The 20,798-nt window shown below is 48.5% G+C and overlaps 1 protein-coding gene across 17 annotated transcripts in view; it reads right to left on the bottom strand.

The window, feature by feature from the left end:
- Nucleotides 1-20,798, bottom strand: part of TNS3 (tensin 3) — a 308,196-nt gene that overhangs the window by 104,678 nt on the left and 182,720 nt on the right. For 11 of the 17 annotated variants that reach the window (XM_063667329.1, XM_063667338.1, XM_063667327.1 and 8 more), the window contains 2 exons: nt 18,375-18,479; nt 17,349-17,438 (listed from right to left, as the gene is read on the bottom strand). In XM_063667329.1, coding sequence (XP_063523399.1) covers nt 17,349-17,438; nt 18,375-18,479 — 195 coding nt within the window. The remainder of the gene's footprint in view (nt 1-17,348; nt 17,439-18,374; nt 18,480-20,798) is intronic. The other 6 variants (XM_063667331.1, XM_063667330.1, XM_063667341.1 and 3 more) reach the window with 1 other exon arrangement.

The following is a 20,798-nucleotide window of genomic DNA, read 5'->3' as shown; positions in this document are numbered from 1 at the left end:
AAGGGGTTTGGATTCTCCTGTTTAACCCACGAGGTTAGGGGGCTGCAAGGGACCGGAGCATGTCCAAGTTTCATGGGGGGAGGGGTAAGGGTTTTCTGGCAGATTGTGTCATGCACACCCAGGGTTCCCATCACTGCATCACATGACCTCCCCTCAGCAGTGAGAGAACATTTCTCCTGGATTTGCTAGGTCAACTGACACATGAGCCATGGCACCAGCACTGGACTTGTGAGTTTTCCAGCAGACCATTCAGTTGATGGGTCTGGTGCTGCACAATGTGGAACAGCCAGCGGGGGTTTCAGTGCTGGTGAGGACAGGTGCTAAGGGACTGCCTGGATTTCAGGCTCCGGAGCATGGAAGAGTCCATCACCAAGCCAGGAGGGCTGAAAACTAAGATGTGGCCCAGAGCACGAGGCAGGGTTGAATGGGGTTAACAATGAGGCAAGGAGCATTCTCGCATTTGCGGCCAGGAGGGGAGGTACGGGTAGCCCTGGCAGTGTCCCAAGGGTACCTGCTCCCTGGAGCCCTGGTAGGGGCTGCAGACACCGAAAGACCTTCCCAGTCAGGAAGCGATATCTGAGCCAAGAGGTTCCTTCTCAAGGGGCGTTGTGTTATCTTACCCACAGCATATGCAAAAATCACTCTCGTTTTTTCCATGTAGACATTTATAATTAGAGCATGTATAACCTCTCACTCAAACAAGGTCTGCTTTAATTTCATTACAATAGAATTCTGACTCTTTGCTAATTAATGATTTTTGGAGTTTGTATTAAATCATTTTCTATTCCAGAGAAAAATCAAGAGCTAAGAAATGAGGACTACACTTGGGTCTTTGAGAACACTACTTTTAATCTACTAAATCAGAGACTCTATGACTTTGATATATTTCAAGACACAATGAAATGTGCCCTTTTCCTCTAACTCTCTTTCTTTTTCTTTTTTTTTTTTTTTTTTTTTTTTTTTTTTTTTTTTTTTTTTTACAAAAAATAAAAGACAGTAATAAACTCTACTCTGTAGGGACAACTCTTTCTCTCCTTAGGCAGAATAACTCTATTCTAAGGCATTGTTCCCTCGGTGCATCAGTCTCACCTTGAGAGTCAACTCCTTCCCAAACCCCCAAACCCAAATCACCCTCTGAGCTGCCAGGAGGGGAGGTGCCCAGCAGGAGAGAGGCTGCAGCGGCAGCACCAAGACACCTTGCTGAGACTGCCGGAGGGTACTGGAAAATCCCTCCCTCTGAAGTAAAGCTGAGCTCCTTGCTCACGCTTTCTAAAATTGAGGCAGACTGTAAATTCTTAGAGAAATACAGAGCAGAAAAAAAATTAAAAGCAAGAACCAGAGCAGAACCTTCCATACAGAAACGCCTGCCCAGCCACAAAGTGCCTCTCTGGGAAGGGAAGGCATCCCGCTGCAGAACAGGAGCGACTCAGGAGCTGGGCCAGATTCCAAGCGCTCCCGTGGTCTCCTGGGTGAGGCTCTGGAATGTGGCGATAAAGGAGCGCTGTGCTCCGAGTGGGACTGTGGCAGGCATGTCCCAGACGCCGCCAAGGTGCCCCCACAGCCACACTGACAGCAGGGCAGGCCAGGGCGGCTCCCCGGGCAGACCTCTCACACTAGCACGCCGGTGCAGGCTCAGCATTCAGCAGGCGCCTATCTCAGGCCTCTGACTGGGCAGCTCAGTTCCCTTTTGGGCACTCCTAACTGAAAACACGGGGACCCAAGCCCAGAGGAAAAGAGGAGGTCCTGTTGGCCTTATCCGAGGCCACCCAAGCCGGATGGCCACAGAGGCGGCCAGAGAGCTTGCAAACAACATGTCAGACCATCACTGAACTCTTCCCCAAAAAGAAGTCGGTAAGTTAAGACTCCTCCAGCTTGCAAACCAATAAAGGCATTCCTGGACAAGTCCTGAGCGACATTCCTTCTTGCCGGGTTAAAGCATCCATTCTGCTGATTACTCCACTCCATAACGCCCTCTCCTCCTGGCTAGTACCAGCTCTTTCCCTCTGGAAGTCTTGGCGAGTTGGTAAATCTCAGCAGGCACACAGCTCAGTTTCAGGTCTTTGTAGCATTACAGAAGCCATACACATGCACACATGCACACACACACTCACCACACAGGCACAGACACATGCACACATACGCACGCACACACACACGCACACACAAAACCTCTCTGCTTACCTTCCTTCAAAACAGCCCAGCGGCTCTCTCAGTCTACACCTCTGAGCCCAGTTTTCCTTGACACAGGCTTTCACAGCAGGACAGTGGCATGCCAGGGGAGGGCGGGGGCATGCCACCTCCCTCCCAGGCACCTGGCCTCCCACTAGCGTAGAAGGTAAAAGATCTCCTTGGCTATGTAGGGACTTTGATTCCACCAAAAAGGCCAGGGCAATGTAAACACGAGGGTGGGGTTTGGTGCACTCCGGTTGAGTGAAATTTGAACTCCGGAGGCTGAGGAGGTGGAGAAAGGAGCTCCTCCTGGGATTCCCTCACCAGGTTTCTGCGTTCATTCCTGAGCGTTCTGAACTGACGTCCAGGAGCCAGCACCAACCCACGCAGCTTACAAAGCACAGTTTCAGCCTCCTTTTGCTTTCTTCAAAGTAACCAGGCGGAAAATCTTTGCCACACATGCTCCATCTCCCGGGAGCTGTCTCTCTGTCTTTTGTGCGGGATGTGGCTAAGAGTACAGAGTGAATGTTCACTGCACACAGCATATTTTGTGTGGTTAGCCCAGACCTCCACGTTCTGTGTTCAGTGTAGCAGATCCTTTTCATCTCAGCCTCATTACATTCAGTGTAGGTGGGCTTCAGCCAGTGGCTTACTCTTTGCTTTGGCTCAACATGGGCCACAACACCAACCACACACTTTTACTCTTTAAATAAACAGAATATGACACAGCAAACAAGCAAAAGCCCATTCTGATGCCTTCAGGTTCCCACAGCACAATGGAAACCCTTTTAAAAATCACCAATCAGCCATCCAGGGGAGACAGGACATACCTGGGCTGTAAGCGCACGCAGAGGGTAACAAGTCTTTTAAATCACCTGAGACGGCCACATTGGCATATGTCGCTTACAGGAGGTTAAGGTAAAACTCAGCGCACCCTTGGGAGAAACAATCTCTTTTATGATGAGACATAATGCACTTATTGTGCAAAAAGTTCTATTAAATTTGGTATTCTTTAAAGGGTATTGGCTAACCCACCTTCCTATCAAGAGAACCGAAATTATTGTTACCATTCTGCGAATGACGTGATCGCTGCAATAAAGGCAGTGACTAATTTATCACAAAATAGTTTGCTTTAAAGAATACACATCAAAAGAAAAGAGATTAGAAGTAGTGAATACAACGCAATGAATGTCCGAGTCTCTCCTGAGCACCGGGGTCTTGCCAAACTGTAGCTAACTATACGTCTAGATATGGCTAGGGGGTTCCAGCCTCCTACAGGATACAAATCTTAAAATCAGACCATTGCATCACAAAATTGTGCAAGAAAAGCAACGGCCAAGGTACCTTTATCCATTTCTAATGGAAAAAGGCGGCAGGATTAGTTGTATGTTCAAAAGGAGTGTCTCCTTTCATGTTGTTCTGGGTTGGGCTTGATTTGGGTGGGGCTGGGGTTTTTGTTGTTTTGTTTTTCGGTGGCTGAGGGCAAATTTTCTTCATGTGGATGACAGCTTTGTAAACGGGCTGCCATAAGCCTTTGTGAATATATGGCAACAGGCACCCACTGGTCTTCAGATCTTGTTTATGTAGCTGGCGGCCACTGAGCAGGCAGGTTCAGAACGCTCTCATTTTCTACACGTTCCCTGCTAATGGGTCTTGATTACATGCAGCCTGTTCAGGCTGTTAGTATTAACTTTTCTTGAAACAACGCGGTCTTTTGAAGCTTTGCTGATGTTTGGCCAGAAGGCAGTTCTGTGGCTCAGAGTGTTTTGAAAGGCCCCAAGCCTTTTCACCCTGAAGGGTTGTAATTTTGTGCAGGAGGCTGGCCAGTCAACCCTTAGTATATGCGGGGGATTGGTTCCAAGACACCAGCACCCCCCAGTCCCCCACCACCCCCCGTGAGTATACCAAATCTGTACATACTCAAATCCTGCAGTCGACCTCGAGGAACCTGAGTATAGGAAAAGTAGGCTCTCCATATACACAGAATTCTCATCCTAAATACACCGTATTTTCCATCTGTGTGTTGGCTGAAAAAAATCTGCATATAAGTGGACTCGCACAGTTCAATTATCGTTCAAGGGACCACTGTGTAGCTAATGAAGAAAAGACTTGTTGAGTTTCCCGAATATCTCTGAAAATAGCAAGTGGGACAGAAGGTTGGCAGTATGTTTAGTGCCACTCCTATTTGGGACTCCCTAAAGGCAGAAGAAAATTCCAGAATGGGAAACCAATTAGAAGGATGAGAAAACACATGGAAATTTCAAAAAGTAGTGGGAAAGATTAGAGGTATAAGAATATCCTAGGGCCAAAACACACACAAGAATGTTCACAGGCAGCGTTATTCATACTAGACAAAAAGTGTTAAGAGCCCAAATGCACACCAGCTGACAAATGAATAGGCAGAGCATGGTGTGTCCACACAGTGGCACACCACAGCCATGAAAGGATGGAGCATAACAAGGATGAAGCTGGAACACAGGCTGAGTGAAAGAAGCGTATCACAGAAGGCCACTCATTGCACGACTCCATTGAGTGAGACGTCTGGAATGGGAAACAGAGAGAAGGAAAGTAGCTTCGCGGTTGCCAGGGGCTGAGGAAAGGAGGAACTGGGAGTGACTGCTAATGAGTACAGGGCTTCTTTTGGGGTGATGAAGATGTTCTGGAATTAGATAATGGCGACAGTTCCACAACCTTGTGAACGTACTAAAAATCAATGCATCATATACTTTAAAATGATTAGAATGGTAAATTTATGTGCTATGAATCTCATCTCAATAAATAAAAAGTAAGAACATTCTCAGGCTAGAAACCACATGGTAACAAGAGCATATTTAGAAAGCAACGGCAACCAGCCTGAGGCTCGCACATGCACTCAGGTTTTATACAAAGCGTCTGGGGACAGAGGCAGGCTCTGAACCCAGGTAGACAGGGGATTTCTGCAACAGAGCCTGGAGCACACAACATTCAAGGAGACAGAAGACACTCTTCTGTGCGCTGGTCACTGGAATGAAACCGATGCTGTGATCACACGCTGCACCCTCTAGTGCAGGGTTCCAGGCCGAAAGAAAGCTGCCCACCTAGACAGATCAGGGTGTGGCTTCTGAGGAGGCCATTACCTGGACTGCAGGTCAGAAAGTGACACGCAGGGCCTCCCGTGAAGTTCCTCCTCATGAGGAGAGACACATGAAAGTGACATCTAAATTCACATAGCTTCTGGTAGAAAGTTCTGATTTGAAAACATGACACCACCAACTTTCAACAAATGCAGGTCCCTCCAGCCCTTGACCACCCATTCTCCCCTCACTGTCTCTACCGTTTGCTCCTCTCCCAACTTTCTTTCCAAGGACTCGTCCTCCCGAGCTGACATCCCTACCTGTCCACCACACTGAGCCTGTGTGATCCCTGCTCCAATGTCAGGCCCCTCCCCACCCACCTAGGCAGACAGGCCTGTCCCAGGGGATCTCTGGAGGGGCAGCTGTGTGCCCAGAGGCCGGGAAGGGGCAGCCTGTGCCTCCTGCACTCCACTTCAAAACACTTTCACCCAAAACTCATTTCTCTCAGGAAACTGGTACCCCTGGCTACAGCGTTCTCCAGCCCTGTGGGCTGCCATTGCCCCTCACTTCCCAGACCATCCCCCAAACGTCCATGCCTCCCTTGGTCCAGGTTCAAACACTCTCATCACAGGCATTTCTGTGGCTTCTCCTGGGAAACCATCAACATTTTATTGGGGCCCTGGCCTTGACTCTTTGGACTTTAGATAACTTTCTTTGGTTTGACTTTAGAATTTCTCATGACATACCCTCAACTTCCACCAAACTTTGAAAGCCTTGAGCTCTTCAGGAGTGGTGGCCAGGCGTCTCCTTTCTCTAGCAGCTGCTACAGCTCCCTGGCTCCTGCTCTTCTCTGCATGTATCCAGCCCTTCCCTCAGCACAGTGGAGTCAGAGCCAATGTATGTTTAACTCCAGCACCAAATTTAAGACATCAAGGGCAACACAGATCCATGGTGCTTCCTCTCCTAGCCCATCTAGACCCACAAGGCCTGCTGTCTCCCTCGCCTGTGGCCCATGTCCATGCCCCTGCTGATGTGCATGCCTCTGAAATCACAGAGGCCGTACCAGTGTGGCGTCCACACATCACTGAGCACACCACACTGCTCACCCAACAACCACCTGTTGCCAGGGGAAGCTCCTCCAAGCTGTCCCAGCTCTCAATACCTCCACTCCCCAGACTGTTGTCCATTCCCAGCAGACAACCTCGCCTGCCTTGCACAGGTCAAGTGACGCCACAGCCAGTGAACTCATTCCCAGTCTTCTCTCTACCCTTCTCTGCATCCTGGCTTCTGCACCAGGCACCCTGCCTTGGACACACTCATGGTGCTCTCAGCCTCCTGCCTCTATCAATCCAGTCCCTGACTGAACCGAGCTCAGCACATCAGCAGAAGGAGATTCACAGCCGGCGACCAAGCCCCCACTCCTGGCTTCACCAACTAGCCCTCTGACCCCTCAGTGTGGTAAAGATTTGACATGTTAATGCAAGCTGCATGCTCGGAAGGTTGTGCAGCTCGTAAGCTGGGTCAGCAAGGGTGAGCTCTGACAACAACAACCATTAGCCATTCCAGCCCTGTCCTGGCTTCTGCACGGAGCTGTGCCATCCAATTCAGCTCTGTATCTGCAGTATCCAGCACTGCCGATGCTCAGAGAGGCAGGGAGGAGATGGAGACTGCATCCTGGATCCTACAGAGCCTCCCTGACAAACACACATGGCCTCTGGTTTTCTTTCATGAGCTTCCCAGAAGGTGACACTCCGCCTTCTCTTCCCAGGTGACCTATTGGAATCCTCCGACTTATGATTAACAAGAGAGCAGTATCTTACATGTACAGGAATAAAGAATGAACTCCCAATACTACGAGAAAGATGGTTTCCTTGCAGCCTCTGCCCACCCTCGGGAAAGCACCCATAGTGCCCATCACTCAGTGGCTTCCCCACCGCTTTTCCTTCTGCCTCATCCTAGTCAGGGGCCCAGCAGCATCCCAGACTCACTGCTACGAGTTCAGGGGCAATGCACGGCTACTGCTGCCACCAAAGGACAGCTGTTGAGACCTTGGCAGAATTCGCTCAATCAATCAACACCAAATCTTGCTATTGCTCTAACCATTTGGCCTAATTTCAGTGAGAATATATCCCATGTCACAAATTAGCTCACATCCACACTGACAAAAACAAATATTATTATGAAAATTCAAATACTATGAATTTTCATAGTATAATTTTCCATAGACTGTCACCATCATGAATCGTAAATTAATTCAACTTTCCATGGTGAAGTCTGAAAGAACACAGTGTCAAAGGGTATATTTTCCTTGTTAAGAAATCATCACTATGCACTTATAAAGAAACACTAAACACATCTCTGGCTCTTGCTATGTGGAAGAAAACTTCCTGGGGACAGTTGTACCCTCCGCCTAGGCCCTATCAACAGGAGGGGGTCCCCCCACATCCACAACAGGCAGGTGCAGGCAGAGCACGCACAGGACATTTGCTGGGGACGCCCTCCTCCTGTCCACAGAAACCTGTTTTCCCAGCTCCTGGGGTCAATGGCTTTCCCTGCACTTTGCGTCAGTCTCTCGGGCCCTAGGGATTTAAATCTGGGCTCCCAGTTCCAGCCAGAGCAACTGTCACTTGGTGTCCACCCTTGACAGGCCTTGACCTTGGCTCCCTCTCTGTGACATGCTCTAATCACACTCCTGGCTCACACAGCAAAGTGGTTACCCTGTCTCTTACCCTGATCCATGGACCTCCATGCCAGGTCTCCCCGACAGACAGCCAGGCTCTAGGTATATGGCTGTGCTGAGGCAACAAGCCGAGGCGGTCTCAGCTTTGCTCGGCCTGGCATGCGTCCCCATCCAGCACAGTGTCTGCAGGGGGAAAGGAGTGCTGTGGAAACCAGCTTTCATCCCCAAAGTAGGTCAGAATTGCTCCTATCAGCAAGATAAACTGAGCAAGTCTGAAGATCCATTAAAGCTCGCTTTTCTTACATAACAGCACAAGCTGCCATTATATCAACCCTGTTTTTCAAGAAATAGCTGGATGTTTTACATAAAATATCCTCTGCAATCTGTGCTACGTTAAAAAATTTAAGTAAGGAACACACCCACTAGTCTCTGACACCTATGCCTTCTACCTCACATGCCCTGCCCTCCATGGCATCTTAGATAATAGTAACGGAATACAACTGCATCCCCTCTGTCCTTGGACTTACAGAGAGATTAAGTGACAATTTATATGCAATTGAATGTGTGTTTAACATCAAGTAGCTTGTCTGTCAACATTTAAACACAACTTTAACTATCTAAAGTCCCAGAATCAACTGTACAGGGCCAGAGTGCCCAACTTTCAATAGCAGAACTTGATCTTCAAACAAATCTTTATGCAGAAACCCAATACAAAAACAGAAAAAGATCAAGGTGGGGCTGGGGCTGCGGAGGGTTCTGACAGGAGTGGATGGAGAGAGGCTGGGGCTGCTCCTTAATAACCAACTTGGAATCCTGGAGCCACAGGTATAGAGTTTGAAAGCTGTTGACCCCAAGAATGCTGTTACTCCTAAGGTCAATGCCAGCACCAAGAACATCACCGTAAAAGGCAGGAGAATCATTTGCTTAAAGGGAGCGTGAATGTGGATGGTGGTCTCCCAGCCCAGATGGCCGAATGGGGTCAGAGACACAGGCCGTGAGGGTGCACCTCCATGTAAGGGTCCCTGTCCCCACAAGGACAAAGGACCCAAGTCAAAGAGATTGTCCCAGCTGCCCCTTTTGTATGAACACCTCCCTTTTCCCCTAAGTCATCCGCAACATTTCCCTCCCCTAGGAAGCACTGGCAGCTCCGTCTTGCAGCACTTTCCAAAGAAACGAGTAGATGAGACAGTCTTGCACGCATAATCTAAAAGGCCTCCCCAGACATTCCTTTAAGCCTGAAAGAGAAGAGCCAGAGCACGCACAAGTTCTACTCTTCCAGCCAAGGGCTGAGGAAGATGGTGAGGATGACCCTGTGGGCCGGGCACACAGAAGCGTGTGCATGTGAGGAAGAGACTCTGCTTTTCTTCAGTCCCAGCCTCATTCTCTCTCACATTTTGGTTCTGTTTATCAAATACTTAAAGTCAGCAGGTGCTCTCTTTCCCCGACTTGGCACAAGTGCAATTGCAGGCTCTTACAGAGAGGCAAAATGAAGTTGCAGCCCTGACTCTTCCAGGCAATGGAGAGAAAGGTTCTACCCAAGAAGACACAGATGGAAACTCAGCAGGTTTGATCGAGTGCCATTCTGGCCCCCTACTCCTACCAGGAGATGGGCAGAAGAGCACATCTGGGAAGAGGGGCTTGACTGAGATGTGACTTGGAAAGGGGTGGCAGCAAGGGCCTTGTAAGAAGAATAAGGACCAAACCCTCATTACACCAAGGTCTACACACACACACACACACACACACACACACACACACACACACACACACTGCTGCTCATGCTGGGTGTGGGAAGCTTCGTGGCTCAGGGTCCCAGGGAGACTGTGGGGATGGAGCCCTCTTCCAGGTTCACGTCTCAGGGAATCCACCAACAGAAGAACAGTCAAGGTTGTAGTCCCCATAGGTGGGAATTAGAGTCCCAAGATCTGCAGCTTTGGGGAAGGAATGCAGGACAGGGGCATGAATCATTGCATGCATGTTGGTTAAGTGGGCAGGGTCACCAAAGAGCAGTGGAGATACTGACCACAAATAGCAGAGGAAAGTGAAAAGAGATTAAGAAGCACAGCTCCTCTGGACTCTAAGAAGACATAGTAGGCCAGACGCGGTAGCTCACACCTGTAATCCCAGCACTTTGGGAGGGCCAGGTGGGCAGGTCACCTGAGGTGAGGAGATCAAGACTAGCCTGGCCAACATAGTGAAAACCCCATCTCTACTGAGAATACAAAAATTAGCTGGGCATGGTGGCAGGCACCTGTAGTCCCAGCTACTTGGGAGGCTGAGGCAGAGACGACTGCTTGAACCCAGGAGGTGGAGGTTGCAGTGAGCCAAGATTGGGCCGCTGCACTCCAGCCTGGGTGACAGAGTGAGATTCCCTCTCAAAGAAAGAAAAAAAAAGAAAAAGAAGAAGAAGGGGAGAGAGAGAGGGAGGAGAAGAGAAGAAGAAGGAGAAGCAGAAGCAGAAGCAGAAGAAGCAGAGGTAGAAGAAGCAGAAGAAGCAGAAGCAGAGGAAGCAGAAGCAGAAGCAGCAGAAGCAGAAGCAGCAGCAGCAGCAGAAGCAGCAGCAGAAGCAGCAACAGCAGCAGCAGCAGCAGCAGCAGAAGCAGCAGCAGCAGCAGAGGAAGAAGAGGAAGAAGAAGAGGAGGAAGAGGAGGAGGAGGAAAGAAGGAAGAAGAAAGAAAGAAGGAGAAGGAGGAGGAGAAGAAGGAGGAGGAGGAGGAGGAGAAGGAGAAGGAGGAGAAGAAGGAGAAGGAGAAGGAGGAGAAGAAGAAGAAGGAGAAGACACAGTAACTGCAGAAATACAAACAAGCCATCCACCTTGTAGACCCCTGTCTGCATGCACAGGACACCCCATCCAGTGGGATATTGGGGGTACCCTTCCTCCCAGGAAGCAGAGGAGGCCCAAGGTTTGTGTGCCGACTGGGGGTTGGGGGGCCCCTGAGGACCCAGGACAAATCCAGCCAACTCTCAGCACCTCTTTCACTGTCCCAGGGGGTGATGCTACTTAACTATTAAGGCCACTCTTGTGGACCGATTTCTGCAAACTTGTACAGGACAACATAGAACTTGAGCCAATTCCTCTGATTACTATCGGATTCGAAAAGTAACGAACACTTAATGAGATGGCGGCTCAGGGACTGGAACAACTCTTTTGACTGCCCCCAATGCCACCCTCACTCTTCTGATGGAGTGTATCAATTTTTTGAAAGTAACACCCACAGGACTTGATCCTGGTTTTAACAGAGGGTAGGCCTCTCACACTTGAGACAGGAGGAAGCCGGCGCCCCCAGGCCACTCTCTCAGGTGACATTCAGGAAGATTTGCTGTTTGGTCTGCGATCACGCCTGCAAGGGGGTCCCCTTTGGTGTTTGTGGGTTGGAGGCTTGCAGCCTCAATTCACAATCAAGAGATGCAGAGGGAGGAAATCTCAGGCTCAGAACAGGACTACACACCCATCTGGCCCGTTTCTGTCTCATACAACTTTAGTTGCCTGATGACAGCTGCTTTTCACTAGAGCTATCTAAGCAAGCAATGCCTAGAAAAGCCTGGTTTGGGGGCAAGACCTAAAGAAATATTCTTCTGCCTGGTGCAGAGTCAATTGTCACAGGGTGGCTGAACACCATGCAAAGTGCCCTGGAGCAGCTCTGGATGCTGGGGGGCAGCACCCCATCTTGCCAACAAGGACCAGGCTGCAGACACAAGGCACTGTGTATACCCAAGCACTCAGCAAAGAGCAGAGCCAGGACTGAAGGATCTGTCAGGTGCCATCGGTCCCCTCCTCCACTAAAGTTGTCAAAGTTTACTTCAATTTCCAAATCTTAAAACCCAACAACGTCTGGGGAGGAAAGTTTTCAAATCCATTTTCAAAGTGGCAACACTTGAATGGTCTCAGCTTGATCCAGCACTTCCTGGCCAGCTCTGCACACTGCAGCCAGCGCTTCCTGACCCAACATGTCCTCATCGTAGCCCATTCCTGGAGCTCGGAACAGTATTCTGAGAACACGGTATGGCCACTTCAGGACTGTGTCTTATTGCGAAGGCTGCAGACAAATGTGAATCTCCTCTGTCTGCCTGCTTTAGCAGCCCCATGGAAGCCCCAAAGCCTGGACTCTGGGAATGTTCATCAAGGTATCCACTTAAAGTGGCAGAGCCCAGGCCTGGCAATGCCACGGCCCTCGTCCTGCACACTCTTGGATTGGTAAGAGTTTGAGCTGCACTCAAAAAGTCCTAGGTCAAGGCAAGAAACCAAGGACAAGAGTGACAGAGCAGGCCTTCATCTCCAACCCTCAGCCATTCTTGAAGCTTCCCTGCTGCTCAACCCTTCCTCTAAATCTGTCATAGAGTCTCACTCATCTACCTCCTAAATATCTAAAGGCCCCTACTCTCCATCACCAGAGCCACACCCAAGTCCAGGCCTCTGTCAGTTCTTAGCTGGGGAGTCCAGAAGCCCATTCTCTACTCTCCTTCCTCTCCACACTCTGCCTCCCCCAGGGAGTCCTCCAGCCCTTTGTTATCTTTCTGTATCCTCCAGTCATGTGGCTCCTGGGATCCTCACTGTCACCCGGCAAAGGAGCCAGGCTCAGGAAAGGAAGCTGACGTTCCCCGATCTCACGATCCATCACACACAGCACCTCTTACTTCCTCCTGCACACACCAGCCAGGCGGAACACACTTCCACCCCGTGAATATGTGCTGCACACCTATGCCCCATGCCCAGGGCTAGGCATTCCCTGTCTGCATTCCCTACCTGCAAGGGCCGTCCTCTTCGTGAATCTCCTTGGATTGTACAGGCAAAGTGGATGTTTCTCTTCAATTCTTTCCTAATTCCTGGTATACCCCAATTATGGTACACGGTGCACCCTGTGGCAACAAGTGATGTATACCTGTGTCTTCCCAATTAGAGGGTCTGCTGTGTTTCTTCCTGCGCCCACCCCAGCATCAGAGCCATGGCAATTCCCAAGAAAATACGAGATGCGTGAATATGACAAATGGTGTGTATGATAACAAAAATCTCAGAGTTGGAGGGAGGTATCTTTAGAGTCATCCAATTACAACAGGCCACTTTACAGACTGGGAAAGTCAAAGAGAATGTGGCTTATGAGAGCAAGTAGAAAGCATCCCGATGGGGAGTGTGGCCACTGACACAGATGCTCCAGAGACGTCCAGCGAGGAGAATGAGATGTTCTCCATGGGGCTCAGCAACATGGGGTCCAGGGCTTTGCAGAGCCTCCCTGAAGAGTACTGTGGGGAGAATCCTGTCTGGAGGGGCTGAGGCCCAATGGTGGGGAGAAAAAGGAAGTGAGGCCATCGTTCATCACTCTCAGCCATGGAGAGGAGGGAGTACACGCTGCGTTCTTGGTGGTGACATTACAAATCCAGGGACACATATGTTGCTGTGGGCATTCCCTTAGACCATCACAGCAAGTCTGAAACTGAAAAAGCAGGTACATCCTACTAGGGTAAGAAATCCCCCCACCCACAGCCCTCTTGTGTGACAAGGAGGTGGGGCACCCAGTGAGACTCAGCCCAGTCTCACTGAGTCTCAAAGTCTCAAAGAGGAAAGTCAAGGGTATGAGCCCTGTCCTGCACGGTCTCCAGCACAAGACACACTCTGAGTCACAGCTGCCATCGCCGACAGTGTACAACGCCAGAAGGCTACCAGGGTCCCTGGCCTAGCTTTTGATTTCTCTTTGGATCTGCTCTCTTTATCTCTAAAATGGGCTCACAAGCTCTCTCGAGGATTAAAATACCATAGTGAGGCTTCCGGCAGGCTGCCACACTGTGTGCCGCGAGACATTCTTCCTTCTCCTCGGGGAGAGCAACCATCCCAGGGAACACTGACACGACTGCCGTCCCCCGCAGCCACCACCTGCCAGGACCACAGACCCATGGGGAGACCAGGGCCATGTGCTCCTCTCTGTGCTGAAGACGGGGAGTTTGTAATCACTTGCCCACACTGGAACGGATTCAAGGCCGGCTCTTTTCTGAGTATAGAAGCAGAATGTTGCGCTCACACATCAAAGCAGGCACTCCCCTAACACAGGCCCAGATTGAAGGCAGCTGCAGAGGGCTCCATTCCAGGACAGCAACCACTGCTAGAGATAAATGCGGCTTAAGTCAACATTTTGGGGGTTTTTTAACCAGGCAGGGGTGGGGATAGAAAAGGCAGGGGCAGGGGTGGAAAAGAGAGTGCCGCAATACATCCTTTTCCCAGCTAAAAGAGAATGTTTCAGAGGCTGCCAAACCTTCCTTAACTCCTCAAAGCATTGGACAGCTCTGAAGGCTAAAGCCCTGGTGGGAATGCGGCTGGGACTCCGCCTTTCACCCGCCAGGCGGCGTCCAGTCCAGGGACCCGAGCCAGGCACTGCTGACCACAGGCAAGAGCGAAGGCTGCCTGGAGTAACAGCTGACCAATGCAGCATACCGGCCTCCACGCCAAAGAGGGGCTGAGGAGGGCTGCAGAGTGGAAGAGAGGAGGGAAATTCAGCAAGGATGAGTTTTCTATCCACAGGTGACTACTCTTTCTGGGGAACACCTTCTCAAAAGGACCCAAGCCTGGGGATTCTGCAGAGCTTTGATGGCAGAGGTGGTGATGGCAGCCTCGTGTCTCACAGGGAGAACTTGGAAACCCTGCAGGAGTGCAGCAATAAGATCAAACGCACTTTGGAAGCCCCTCTAAGGGAATCCAGTGTGCTCAGTGAGAAGGACATGGGAAGAAAAGTTTAAAGATGTGCACAGATGCTCAAGGAGGTGGGTTAAGTGAAAAACTCAGGCTATAAAACAATGCACAGGCTGATCCTATTATGACAAATCACATGATATTTAGAAATCATGCCGAAAATACACCAGTGACGAGTGCTTCATCTCTAGACGGTAAGATGGGGGTAATTATTCCTTCTTTTTGATAATTTACATCTTCAAAAATTATTGATACAATCTTAAATGTATGTAAAAGAAAGAAAGAAAAGCATAAAACTCACTCCATTGAATCAGGTACCCCAGACACGCCAGACAGCACGTGGGGATGGAGGGGATTCAGGAGGAGGGGATGCAGATTTGAGGAAAGGCTCCGTGCTTGTCTGTAACTCAGGAGCTGGAATTCTCAAGAAGGCTCAGGCAGTGGTTCAAGGGAAGGTTGCTGAGATCCAGTTTTGGGAGACGACTCAGATTCCTTGTGGTGGGTTCTGGGCTAAGCATCCGGATACCAGTCCTGAGCTCGCTCTGAGTCCTCCCCTGTCCCTCCACCTCCCTGGGGGTACTCATGGGCTTCAGATATCATCGAGGCTGCAAGGGATGAACCAGGCGCTGGGAGGAGGCTGCACTCTCACCCACTATATCCCTGAGGAGTCTGGCCATGACTCTGCCCATAAAGGGGGTCTCTGCTGCTTTATGAAGCCTGGAAGCAGTGAAGACAAAGCTGTGAATCTGGCTGCAAAGTGTACCTGGCTGCCTTGGCGCCCTATCCGACTCCTCACCCTCCTGTCTGGGAACCACTCTCTCCAGGGTGTCCTTCCCACTCTGCCCTGTCCTTCTCAGTTTCTTTCCAGAACTCTTATGCACCCACTCCCGACTGGCTCCATCCTTTGCATGGCAATGCCAGACCTTCTCTACTCGCCCCTGGACCCAACTCTTGGTGACACAGAGTCCCAAGTGGATGCCCAGACCATCACCTGCATGGCTCCACCACCTCCAACCACACAGTCCACAGCAGTCACCCACCTGCTCACACCACTGGCTCAGAAGATGCTGCATGAAAAATACACCAATGAGAATTGTGATTTGTAACGTCAGGGCCTTAGATATTTAAAGTTCAAATTGCTTCTCTAATCATTCATTCAAGAAACACGCATTGAGTATCTGCTGTGGACTGAATATCTGTGTCCCCTAAGATTCATACATCAAAACCTAATCCCCAGTGTGATGGTATTAGGAGGCAGGACCTTTGGCAGTGCTCAGAGCATAAGGGTGGAGCCCCTATAAGTGGGATTGATGCCCTCAGAAAGGAGGCCCCAAGGAGCTTCCTCTCCTCACCACCACGTGGAGACACAAGAAGGCAGGAGTTGGCAACCAGATGACAGCTCTCACCAGAATCCGCCAGGCTGGCTGCCTGATCTTGGACTTCCCAGCCTCTCAAAGTAGGAGAAATACACGTTTGTTGTTTAAGACACCCAGGTTATGGTCATCTGTTAAGGCAGCATGAATGGGCTGAGAGGGCCTCTAAGTAAAGAAGTATCTCCCTCTGCATCTTCAGGAGACACTGAGGTGGCTGAGTCTTTAAGACTGAATTCTGTCTATTTCACCCAGTGATAACGGCAAGTCCTCTACAACGTATGGATCTATACACACACGCTCACACACGTAATTCCACAGATTCTCTGTAAAGTTTCATGTAACCCCTAAAGGATGGTGAACACTCAACTGATTTTCTGTCTATATGTTTTCTACATAAAATCAACGTAGGTCCTTCACCACCTGTGAGTGACGTGCTGCAGGCGCCCAGCTTTCAGTTCCCTGGTTGTGACATGGGAAGGATAAAGTCTGCCCCGCAGGCAGGTCACAGGCTCATCTGGGAGCCAGCTTGGGGACAACAGTGGGGCACCCACAGCGGGACTAAGCACAGAGCCGCCCTCCAGAGCATGCTCCTCACAGGAGCTGGGGCTCCTCCACACTGTCCACCAGACTTCACTGCTCCCCTCTTATGGCATTGGCACAGAGAACACCCCACCTGTGTTTTAGAAACCCTGCCTCCCTCATGGCCAATAATCCTCCAGGCTCGCCCCTCCCTTGGCAAGCAAGGAACCTCCCAGCATCACGAGAATGACCTTTCCACAACTCGCTTCCCTGTTCTCCAGGAGACTCGGCACAGCCACTGATTCGTCACCTCAGGACAGAGCACTGCTCACTGGCTCCCATGCAGCAAGGGACCTCTGTGGTAAAATCCACTCGCCTCGGCCTGGAATTTAAGATGCTAAGTCAACTGTCCTCAGAGTCCCCATCCAGCTCTCCAAATTAGCCCCTTTCCCCATCTTGCCTTGCGCTGATTATTTACACACTTCACCAGCCACCGCTTCACCCTTCTCTCCTCCAGTGGAAAACATCACCGTGTGATAGACAGAGTATAGCTATGCAGACGCAAACAGACGTTACTGGAAAAAGAGCTCTGTGATCAAAAAGTCTGATAACTGTTGTTTGATAAATCTTATGAAATTATTCTCACAGCTTTAATATTCCAGTGTGCACTGTGATCTTTTGAGAGACAATGTATCATTTTCCAAGAGTTTTCAGCTACATTTCTTTTAACGTGCTGGTTATCTGGAAGGACTGGTGTGCTGAATAATTCACACCAGCAAAGAATACTCTGTTTACTTTACAGGCCAGAGCAAGGCTCTCCCCATCCACAACAACTTGCCCACTAGCCCCAAATTTCATCTGTGTTTTAATGTCCTTACCATCAGCATTCCGTCTGTGGGTCTCCACCTCTGGTCCAGGTGTATTTGCGTTGCAACAATTCCTTGAGTTGAAATTCCATCCCATAAGGCCTATGAAGGAGCAAGCTTTTTCCCAGGGCAACAGAGAGGAGCCGTGTGCTGCCCTGGGACACACAATTGGTGTCCTTTCTCACTAACCACAGACACCACCTTCCTGGAGTCATGGGAAGCTCAGCGAGCCACAAAGATGGGGCGCTACTGCAGTTCTTTCCACAACACTTGCTTTTAGCTATTTTACATCTGGATGTAACTAATCTGACAAAAAGTGTTTTAATTTCTTTCCCAAAGCAAGTCTGATTCTCAGTCGGTGGTTGAAAAAGACAAGAGATCAGCATGACACGCCAGGAAAAGCCTCAATTCCCCTCCTTTGAAATTAGCCTCTAGTTGTGTCTTGTGGAGATTCCAGCACACAGCTGCCCCTTCCTTCCTTTCCTCCTTCACGCTCCTAGCTATGACCCAATGTGCATATTCCACAGGTGAACAGAGGACATGTTTGGGTGAGATGGTTTCATGAAAACAGAGATTTAAATGATACAGCCATAAATCAGGAACACTAGACTAACAAGCAAACAGAAATTAAAACAAGATGTCTGTTGCATGTGGGGCCGTACAATAGTAGCTAGGCTGGCTGTGGCCAGCGCTTGGCATCCCCATATGCAAAGAGGAAGGGAGGGAAGAAGGGGGAATGGTCCCTGGCATTATACATACACACAAGTTCAGGCCAAGGAGCTCCTGGATATAACTTCACTGACAGCTCATCCACCCGTTACAGCTTCACAAAAAGCCCTGACCCAAACTCACCATGCCTTATTCTCATGAAGACCCTCAAAACTCACAACAGTGTCACACAAAGGTGTGATTCCGGACCTCTGAGAAAACAGGGATTTTTTTCTTCTTAGCAGACTGCAAAATACTTCAGATCTTTGAGTGGGCTGTCTTCCCTGCGCCCTTCACCTCCATAACTGCACACAAGATGACCACACGCACCTTCTCCATCTGCACTGAGGTTCTCGTACGAGTCCCAGCGTATCAGTGGGTCTGTTGTGTTGTAGTCCACAATCACACCGTGGTCGTTGTACAAGTGTTCGGACCCTGCACAGGGCACAGGCAGCAACATTAGTCCCAGTGAAACCCATCACCTCCATCCACCTGACTCCACCATAAGGACAGGTGAGCAGCCTGACTTGAGCAGGAGAGAGAAGCCACTCCATCCTCCACCCTCCTGCCAGGAGCCACGACACTAATCAGAGACTGTGGAGGATTTTCCACAAATAGAACCATAGTTAAAACCACGAGGGGAAAGGGATAAGTAAGCACTGATTTTTCGTCCACTGTGTTCCAGGCTTGGACACTTCTGCAAAACAGGAGTCTTCAGACCACCTCACTGATGAGGACACAGAGGCCCGATAAGCTGTCTCTGAGCCTCAGAGCCCACAGATTTGAATCCAGGCTCCAGGCTCTCAGATCCACACTCCTCCCTTCAAGTCTTTTTAGGAACACCAAGGGGATTTTTAACACACAAGCCATGTATTTAAAGGTTTTTGCCTAAATCTATGACAATGAACATAGAAAAAGCATGATTATTTACATAGCTATTAAAAAGGGAAACAAAACTCCCATGCATGTGGATCTTGATGATGGATCTGGACAATTCACCTTGATGATAAAGGGACTGGTTTCTTTTGAAATATACTTTTTAGGGAAAAAATTTGTTTTGCACATAATACTTGCAGCCTACTATACTTCTAATTCTCTTTTTAAAATGCTGGTTACTTAATGAAGAAATCATGATGGAAACTTAAAAATTCCTTGAAATGAATGATAATAGTGACACAAGTTATCAAAACCTCTGGGATACAGCAAAGCCAGTGCTAAGAGAAAAGTTTATAGCACTAAATGCCTACATCAAAAAGTCTGAAAGATCACATATTGACAACCTAACGTCAAACCTCAAGGAACTAGAGAAGTAAGAATAAACTAAACACAAAGCTAGTAGAAGAAAATAAAAAACAAAAATCAGTGCAGAACTAAATGAAATTGAAACAAAATACAAAAGATCAATGAAACAAAAAGCTGGTATTTTGAAAAGATAAACAAAATTGATAGACCATTAGCTAGATTAACCAAGAAGAGAGAAGATTCAAATAAATTCAATTAGAAATGAAACTTGAAACATTACAACCAGCACGAAAGATCATTCAAGACTACTATGAACACCTTTATGTATCTGAACTAGAAAACTGAGAGAAAATTGGTCAATTCCTGGACACAGACAACCCTCCTCGATTAAATCAGGAAGAAACAGAAACCCTGAACAGACTAGTAACAAGCAGTGAAAATGAATCAATAATTTTTTTTAATGCCAATAAAAAAGAGCCCAGGGCCAGATGGGTTCACAGCTGAATTCTACCATCCATTCAAAGAAGAATTGGTGCCAACCCTACTGAACAATTCCAAAGACCGAGAAAGAGGAATTGTCCCTAACTAACTCATTCTATGAAGCCAGTATCAGCCTGATACCAAAACTGGGAAAGAATATAACACACACACACACACAAAAAAGAAATCACAGACATATATCCCTGATGAACATAGACGCAAAAATCTTCAACAAAATACTAGCTAACTGAATCTAACAGCACATTAAAAAGATAATACACCATGATCAAGTGGATTTCATCCCAGGAAAGCAGGGATGATTTAACATATAGAAGTCAATAAATGTGATACAGCATACAAACAGAATTAAAAACAAAAACCATATGTCATTTCAGTAGATGCGAAAAAGGCATTCGATAAAATCTAGCATCCCTTTATGATAAAAACACTCAAAAAACTAGGCATAGAAGGGACTTACCTCAAAATAATAAAAGCCATGTATGACAAACCCACAGCCAATGTCATGCTGAATGGGGAAAGGTTGAAAGCATTCCAACCCTGAGAAGTGGAACAAGACAAGGATGCCTACTTTCACCACTTCTATTCAACATAGTACTGGAATAGTACTGCCAGAGCAATCAGCTAAGAGAAAGAAATAAAGGGCACCTAAATTGGAAAAGAGGAATTAAAACTGTTGCTATTTGCCAATGATATGATCACATACCTAGAAAACACTAAAGACTCCTCCAAAAGACTTCTAGATTTGATAAACGAATTCAGTAAAGTATCAGGTTTCAAAATCAATGTACACATATCAGTAGCACTGCTATACACCAACAATGACCAAACTGACAATCAAATTAAGAACTCAATTCTTTTTAAGACAGCTAAAAAAAAAAAAAAAACTGGAAATATACTTAATCAAAAGGTGAAAGATCCATACAAGGAGAACTACAAAACACTGCTGAAAGAAATCAGAAATGACACAAACAAGTGGAAACACATCCCATGCTCATGGATTGGAAGGATCAA

Source organism: Pongo pygmaeus, chromosome 6, assembly GCF_028885625.2.
Source record: "Pongo pygmaeus isolate AG05252 chromosome 6, NHGRI_mPonPyg2-v2.0_pri, whole genome shotgun sequence".
In the NCBI taxonomy this organism is placed as follows: Eukaryota; Metazoa; Chordata; class Mammalia; order Primates; family Hominidae; genus Pongo; species Pongo pygmaeus.
This window is presented reverse-complemented; position numbering and strand designations above follow the sequence as displayed.